At 60.8% G+C, this 8,263-nt stretch overlaps 1 protein-coding gene across 1 annotated transcript in view; it reads right to left on the bottom strand.

The window, feature by feature from the left end:
* Positions 1 to 8,263, bottom strand: part of FOXP4 (forkhead box P4) — a 35,384-nt gene that overhangs the window by 11,216 nt on the left and 15,905 nt on the right. Inside the window, exons 5-9 of the mRNA XM_024766232.1 lie at positions 3,121 to 3,243; positions 2,481 to 2,567; positions 794 to 938; positions 371 to 581; positions 1 to 95 (exon numbers count right to left, since the gene is read on the bottom strand). The exon at positions 1 to 95 is cut by the window's left edge and continues 6 nt beyond it. Coding sequence (XP_024622000.1) covers positions 1 to 95; positions 371 to 581; positions 794 to 938; positions 2,481 to 2,567; positions 3,121 to 3,243 — 661 coding nt within the window. The remainder of the gene's footprint in view (positions 96 to 370; positions 582 to 793; positions 939 to 2,480; positions 2,568 to 3,120; positions 3,244 to 8,263) is intronic.

Below are 8,263 nucleotides of genomic sequence, written 5' to 3'. Positions count from 1 at the left end.
GGCCCAGGGCTGCACACAGGGTCTCACAGCCTGGCCACTTGCACTCTCCGTGTCCCTGGAGGGGGTGGGAGCCGGGCGTCTCCTCGTGGGAGGAGCTGGGAGGGCAGGAGGGAGATGGTGGTCAGGGACCCTGAAGACCCCGGCAGCCCTGGGTCCCGCCCAGCCCCAGCTCCCCTACTGACGACGTTTCTGTCCCTCATACAGGTTCCCCAGAGGCCAGGCACAGTTGTGCGTGCCCCGGGAGAGGCAAACCTGCCCATCCCTGAGCTCCACAACCCCACCCCAGCCTCTACCACAGGTGCCAGCCCTCAGGGTCAAGGCCAGTCCCCGGGCAGGTCTGCAGCACCTCCTCCCAGCCGGAGGCCCATACCTGTCTCTCCGAGGTGTGAGCACAGTGGGCTGTCCGTTGGGCAGGGTGTGGTGGGAGAGGGGGGGTGAGACTTTGGGGGGGGCGGCGAACGAGGTAGCGGTGGTGGCCGTGCCGGTGAGGTCCAGCCCCTCCTGCTTAACGCTGTCCTCGGCGGGCTGCCCGGGGGCACCCTCGCCCTTCCACAGCTGGGGCAGGTCCGTCGGGCACACGGCTGCGATGGGAGGGAGAGAGAGGGGAGGCTGGCCGGGCCCCAGGAACGCAGGGGGCCCCCGCCTCACTCCCAGCGTGCGCGGGGACAGCGAGGGCGTGGGGCTGGGGCTGGCCGGGGGCGGCACTCACCTTGTGGGAGGGTCTGGAGGGGCCCCGGAGCTCGGCTGGGCTGCAGGCTGAGCGGGGCTGGGGCTGGCTGGGGGCGGCACTGACCTAGTGGGGGGGTCTGGAGGGGCCCCGGGGCTCGGCTGGGCTGCAGGCTGAGCCCCTGTCTCTGCAGGCTGAGTAGGTGCTGTTGCTGCAGCTGTTGCATTTGCAGGAGCTGTTGCTGGAAGGCCAGCTGCTTGTTCCCCAGGGCCTGGTGGGGGGCCCGAGGGGGCGGGCAGAGAGGGGTGCCGTCAGCCTCAGGCGTGCCATCTGGCCCCCACCCTGCGGCCACCCCCTCCCAGGGCCTGTCGGCCCCCGGAGCTGTCGTCGTGGTGTCTGCAGCCGCAGCCTCCCTGCTCCCGGCCCAGCTTCCATAGGGCTGCATGCCTCCTCGCAGGAAACACGCACGCACACACACACACACGCACGCACGCACGCACGCACGCAGACACACACGGCCAGACCCAGACACGCAGCACGACGCCCTCCCCGCGCCCGCCTCCCTCCTTCCACCACAGCTGTGCTCGCCTGGGGGGCGCGGGGGGCTCTCATCACAATGATGGATGAGCCTGTCAGATTCCAGGGGCCACTCCCGCCTGGCGGGCACCCTTCCCACATGCCCGGGGTGCCCCCCTTCCGCTCTGAGGAGGGGGCCTCCTCCCCTCCAGCTCCTCTCCCCTCTTGCTTCTTAGATATCTACAGAGAATCAGGGCATCTGACGGGACTTTCAAAGATCAGCATCGACAGGTCATCAGGACCCAGGCTAGGGAACAGTCACATCACTGCTGCCCAGGTGCCCGCCGCCTGCCCGCACTTGTCACTCTGCTCTTAGTGGCTCCCTCTCTCCTGCTCTGGCCCTGCTCCCCCCGCCCCCCCCACCCCCAGATTCAGTACTTCACACAAGCACTGACAGTCAGTCTGTCAGCGAGCCTTTTCTGAGCCCCAGGAGCCGAGCCTGTCCCGGGCTCTGGAGGCAGGGATGGCTCAGCCCACCTGTCCTGGAGGTGGGGTGGTGGGCTGGCTATTCAGCCTAGAGACAATGCAGAGAAGGAAGCAAAGAGGGGGAGGCTGAGGGCGGGAGGGAATGACTGGGTGTCAGCAGGGCAGCCTCCTGGGAAGAGGCAGCTCGAACTTGGCTGTGGTTTGGCCAGCAGGAGGGAAGTGCGTGTCTGGGACACGGGGTGGGGGGGCACTGCAGGGCCTGGTATGGAAGCTCAGAAGGCACTGTGGCCCAGATGGGGCAGGGGGTGCAGGCTGGGGAGTTCTCTGGAGATGCAGGGCAGGATGTTACAAGAAGCAACAGAAGTTGGGGCAGGGCTGAGGGGAGGGACTGAAAGATTTTCAGAACCAGGCTAGAGGGCTGAGGTGCTGGGTCACTAACAGACAAGCAGGCAGGAAGAGGGCATGACCACGAGGCAGCCGGTCATGAGTGCGGACCACCCAACACTCACATACCCGTCTACGCGCATGTGCTCAGATAACACAGGGCTCAGCCCTTCTGCTCTCCTAATCCAACAACACAGAGCGAGGAGAGGAGGACTGAATGGGGTTGAGGGGAGGTGGTGGAACGTGGGCCTCCATCCCCCCATCCGGTCCCCCAGCCTTTCCTGGTTTTTCTGCTATCCCCACAAGACCATTCTGTCCTGACCACTTCGGGACTCCCAGCCCCTGGCTAGGAGAGGGCTGGCGCTGCAGGCGAGGGGCGGGGCACATCCTCTGAGGGGGCACATCCGGCCCCGCCCGAGCCCCTTACCTCTTTGGGTTGCTGCTTCCCAGCCTGCTGCTGCGTGAGGAGCTGTAAGTGGAGCTGTTCTTGCTGCTTCTTGTAATATTCCTGCAGCTGGGGGTCGACAGCAGGGTGGGAGTGGGTTAGCACAGGCGGGGGACTGCTGACCCCAAAGCAACGGCCAACCCTCTCGGGACTGGGCTGCTGTGAAACAGATGGTCCAGCAGGGAGATATCTGCTCCGAGAGAGGCTCTCCCAGAGCAGAGCCTGGATGGAGAGGGGACGGAGAGGGGACGGAGAGGGGACGGAGAGGGCAGAGGGGAGCCTCCCCGCACAGCGCCGAGCCCTCCCCCTCCCTTGGTGGGTGAGGATGAAGTGCCAGCATGTTCTCTGTCCTTCCCTGGGGTTTGGAGATACAGGTGGGGCGCTGGGAGGCCGTATGGGGGTGTGTGGGAGTCTGCTGTGGGAGAGGCCCAACCTCTGACCCCTCCCCAGCTGTCCTGGAGGAATGCAGGTCAGTCCGGCCGGAGCGGTCTCTCTGGTTTCTGCCACCGCTTTGGCCTTTGGTGATGTTGGTAGTAAACAGGGTGGGAGTGGGGAGGCCAGTGCCTGGAACACCTCACCCTCTGCTCCCTGACCTCCCGGGCGGCCCCGGGACCAGGCTCACCTGCTGTAGCATGAGCGCCTGCTGCTGCTGGAGCAAGGCCTGCAGCTGTGGGGGCGACAGGATCTGCTGCATCTGCTGGGGGGTGAGCATCTGTGGCGACATCATGGCCACCGACACGGGCACCTGTGAGATTCGGCCGCGTCAGCCCCTCACCTCCGCCCCACCCCGGGGAGGGTGCGCGCCCAAGCCCCTGCCCACAGCAGGGCAGAGCAGCTCCGCAGTGAGCTGCCTGGGCTCACGTTCTGGATCTGCCACCTGCTAGCTGTGCGCCTCTGGACAAGTGACTCACCTCCCTTGTTCTTGGTTTTCTCGTCTCTGAAATGGAAGTAGCGACAGTGCCTGTCTCTTAAGGTCGTTATGAGGGCTAATGAGTTAGTACTTAGAACAGAGCCTGCAGGCGGTTGGACATTACTGCAGGATGTGCTGTCTTTGGTGCACGAAGATTGGACCCCAGCGACACTGGTTAGTAGAATCCATGCTTCGCAGGGTTTCTCCCCCAGTGATGGGGAGGGGCAGCACCTAGCCACTGCTGACTCCAGCTCAGTCCGTTCTGAGAACACGACCTACAAGGTGGGCCTGGCCAGGAGGGCAGCCTGCAGCCCACACGGCATGAGGACCTGGACTTCGGCCCCTCTCACGTGCGTGTCACGTGCTACAGCACACCTGTCTAGACGGCACACACAGTGACCGGGAGCTGACGCCCAGGGAGCACCGTGAGGGCCACCCTGTGTGAGTCTGTACGCGTAATCACCTAACTAGGTCCCAGTGGGGTGGAAAGAACGCCACGCAGAGACGCGGGGAGAGGGCAGGCTGCTCCTCCCCGCTCTGCAATGAACTTGCCAAGTGACCTCCAGCCATTCACTGGCTGTCTCTGGGGTGTCAGTTTCCTCCACCATAAAACAGAGATGCCTCCTTCCAGCTGGAACTTGCAGGATTCTCATAGTAGGGCAGCTTTCTGCCCCCTGTCCTGGGTGAGGCCTCTATAGGAGGCCCAGAGAATCTAGCTACAGGCAAAAGGTTCAGGGAAAAGCAGTACCATCATTCTTTTCCCAGTTCCCACCTCCCCTGAAACCCCTAGCCTGTGCAGTCATAGCCTGGGTAGTCCAAGCTGCAGCACTGCCTTGATGCCCTGCTTTAGCAGGACAGGTGTCCTGGCACGGCAATCGGCCACCCCCATCGCACTTCAAGCTCCATGTACACAAGTCTCTAATCTCCCGTCTCACTCCCCAGCCCTAGCAGAGCTGGCACATGGCAGGCACTCGCTAGGTGTGTGCTCCCCCGAGGTGAGTTACCTTCTTGGCAGATCAACCCTGGGGCAGGGAGGGAGGGGTGCTGGTGGGCCAGTCCAGGGGGAGTGTCTCGCAGAGACTTGTCCTGGTCAGGACAGCACAGCTTATGTCCCCAGTGGATTCCTGGGCCCTTTCACCTTCCCCCAGCCCCACAGGTGGGGCAGAAGAGGAGGAGTTGGTTCCATTCAGGATCCCTGGCAGGGGCAAGGCTCAGCCTCAAGCCACCAGTGAGGGCATCCCCAGGCAGAGGAGCAATGGGGGGGAAGTGCAGTGGCTCCAGGGACATCGGTAAGTCTCACTGCCCCCACCTCTTCTTGCGCCCCCTTCACTAGTGGCTGAGCCCCAGCCCTGGGCTCCCCTCCTTTACTGCAGCCATCTCTGTGCAAACATCCCTGGAAGGGGCACCTAGCTTTTTAGCCACGGCCACGCCGTGTGAATGAAGGCTCTGAGGGGCCTCTAACGACGAGCCTTAAGCGGCAGCGTTGGGACTCACGTGCAGGTCTGTGTGCTCTGCAGTTCCCTATGTTCCCACATCCCACACCGCCTGTCTCCCCGCCGCTCAGAGCAGGTCTTGAGAAGGGTTAGGAGAGTGTGTGGAAATGGAACCATCCAGGGAGCTCAAAGGTTCGATGAGGCTAGAGATCCCAAAGGCCAACCTCTCTCTTTACAACTGTCTCCTGGGGAGGCTCGGGAAAACCAGGCTGCAGGGCTCTTCTGGTTCCCACTCTCGGAGGGGCAGGCCATGGCACACATCCAGCCCCCCTTGCAGAGCCAGCCTGTATCCTTTGCTGGGTGCCCCCGACGCAGCTGCATACCTGTCCTTTGACACGGGGGCCCCCAACATGGTGGAGCTCAGAGCCCTGGATTTCTGAGTCAGACGACCCAGGTTCTTGTCCCTGACACTGACTATCCTTTGAAATCGCCAAGCCTCACTTTCTGCATCTGCGAACTGGGCTTTGGCACAGCTGCCCTCCCCGCTTCACAGGACTACCCAAGATGATGTTGGTGGCGGCTGATTACATGCCAGGCGTGCCAGGTGCTCGGCTAAGCCCTTTATGTGTATTATCTCCCCGAATCCTCACAGCAGCCCTGGGAGGAGGGTACCATCATCGCCACCATTTTAGAGGTGAGAAAACCGAGGCCTAGAGGGACAGTGGGGGAAGAAGTAAGTGAAAGTGGTTTGTATGGCCATGAAATTCTACACAAATGTAAAGAAAATTACTTTTTAAAACATTCCGGATTTTCCTTTCCCCTTCTTTCCCTCCCCTCCTCCACGAGCGCACCTTAGGCGCACCAGGGCCCCAACGTTCCGGCCCCAGGGCCATTACGTGGCAAGGGTCACTTTGGGCAAAAGCTCTGGGCCTCCCATGCTCACGGCTGTGAGAACTGAACTAGAGGAGATGGACAGGGCCCCCAGCCGAGGAGACTGAGCCTAGACACCCAGGAGGTCTTTCCAGGCACCAGGGGTGTGAGTCACTGCGAGTGGCCTGCAGGAAAGGATGTGGTATTTCCTTCCTTGGGGCTTTCCTACTTGGAGGCAGGGGAATGGAAGAGATGACCTTGGAAGGCCTCCCCGGCCCCTGCTGTTCCTGCCAGTTGGCTGAGCCGCAGGCTGGAGAGGCGGCTGCGGTAATCTGGATGGATTACCTTGTGTGTACTTGTCTTGAAGGTGGCCCAGCAGGGTCAAGAAAGGTCAGTGAGGTGGCAGCTGCCTGCTATCTCCTGAGCTGGCTGAGCCCATCCCTTCCCCTCACATCCCTTGGGGGTTCTGAGGAGTGAGCTGGAGCTCCCCTGGTGTCCCCACTGACCCCTCACCAGGCTGGGATGTGTCAGGATGGGCACCGTCAGCTAGTCAGCCCAGCAAGGCCCGTGAGTCACCATCTGGAGGGCGGCCAGGGCAGCTAAATGCTTACAAAAGCCCTGGCAGTGTGAGCCCCGGGCAAAATGCCGACAGCTGCCTCCAGCCCCTCCCTCGGGGACCCTGCTCAGGCCTGGAGCCCTCCGACCACCATGTAAATCACCGTGGGGCAGACACTAGGTCATTTACAAAATCATCTCGTTTTATCCTCACCATCCTAGGGGACAGATGCTGTTATTAGCCCCATTTTGCAGATGGGGCAACTCAGGCTAAGGTTAAGAAACCTGTCCAAAGTCACACAGCTGAGAAGGGGCAGAGCCAGGATTTTAACCCAAACAACCAGCTCCAGAACTCACACCTTCCCGCATACACTGTGATGCTGCCGTGTGCTTAGCATAGCAGTGAACGGCAGTCCCCAGTACAGGGCCCTGGCCCGATGGTTCTCTGGGCTTGGGGAGACGGGGGTTCTTGGGGCCATGTCTGAACTTCTCCAGGAGCCTGGAGCCCCAACCCTGGATACCTTCCTTGCCTCTCATCCCCACCCTCAGGTTCATAATCTCCAAGGAAGTGGGGCTTCTGACCCCGTATGGGGTCCAGGGCCTAGAAATAGCTTTTCTAAGAACTCAAGGCTGGTGGTGGGAGAGGGGAGAGCATATTTTGTTGATCTGGGGCCTGAGTCAAGTGGGTAATGCCGATCCATGGCAGCCTCTTTCCCAGTGGTCCCCAACTCAAGGCAGGATTGCCTGCCCACTCACCTCCCAGCCATGTTCACCACCCCTCTCTTAGAGCCAGCTTCAGAAGAGTTTCTAAAACCATATTGGGTCTCCAGCTCCAGCCTGGAGACTGCCTGGTTTGTCCCTGCGCCTGGGCCCCAGGCAGGGAGAGCTCAGTCACAGAAGGCAGCACGGGTAGCTGGGAGTTTGGGCAGAAGGTTGGCTAGGGCAGGCCCCTTAGCTGTGCCCAGTCTTCGTCTCATCTTCTCAGCCCCCTTGCCATTTCTAGAAGTTCTTCTTGGTGTCTCACCATGATCTTTCTTGCTGCAGCTCCAGCCAGGACTGAGGACTACCTTCTGGTCATTTGCAAGTGCAACTAAGCTCTGGCCTAGTCTCCCCACACACCCAGGGACCCCGATCCCCATATTTAAGAGGTTGAGTTTGGGTCCTTGATTCTGGCACCAAATTATATCCATCCCAACCCTCAGCCTCGAAATAAGCTTCCTCCGTGTCAGGTACCATCCCTGCTCCTCCCAGCCCACCATACATGGTGAGCACTCTGCAGATGTTGTCAGTTTAGGAAGTACTGAGTATGGGGGGGGGGGGTGATCTCCGAAGGAAGATTGCACAGCCTCCTTTCCTTTCTTAATTATTTCAGATCCTACCCTTCTTACCCTGCTGCAAAGTCCTTCGTGATGTCTGACCTCAGTCCCTCCAACCACCATCCAGCTCCTTCCCTCTTACTTGGGTCTGGAGACCCTCTCTGGGTTGGGGAACATTCCTACTGTTCCCCAGCCTACCCTTCCCTGTTCTTAGAAGCGGGTACTAGGCTGGGCCCAGGGTAGAAAATTCAGAACAGATTCAGAACAGTAGCCCGAGGGCCACTTCAGACCCAGGGAGTATATGGGGGGCTCCCGAATTCCAAGAGACCCAGTCCTGACACTACGGGGGCATGAGAACCTACTACCTCATTCCCGTTAGTGGCTTATCCGAACTGTCCTCCCCTTCCCCGCCCAGGCCACTACCCCTCTTTGCCCAACTCCTCCCCCCCGAGGGCTGTCTCATTAGGTTGGAGACTTTTAAAAGAGGGTCACAGCTCAGGCCCCACAACTGTCCTGTCCAGCACCTTCAACTTCTTGAAAGTACTTTCGGAATGTAAGCTTGTTTCACAGAAAACCCAGATATGCCCTTGGAGCCACAGAGCACCGGAACCTGCCCCAGGACAAACCCAGTCCCGGGTCCTTCTCCGACCACCCTGTACCCCATCACTGCCCTGCTCCTCT

Source organism: Neophocaena asiaeorientalis, unplaced genomic scaffold, assembly GCF_003031525.2.
Source record: "Neophocaena asiaeorientalis asiaeorientalis breed wild unplaced genomic scaffold, Neophocaena_asiaeorientalis_V1.1 scaffold46, whole genome shotgun sequence".
NCBI lineage: Eukaryota > Metazoa > Chordata > Mammalia > Artiodactyla > Phocoenidae > Neophocaena > Neophocaena asiaeorientalis.
This window is presented reverse-complemented; position numbering and strand designations above follow the sequence as displayed.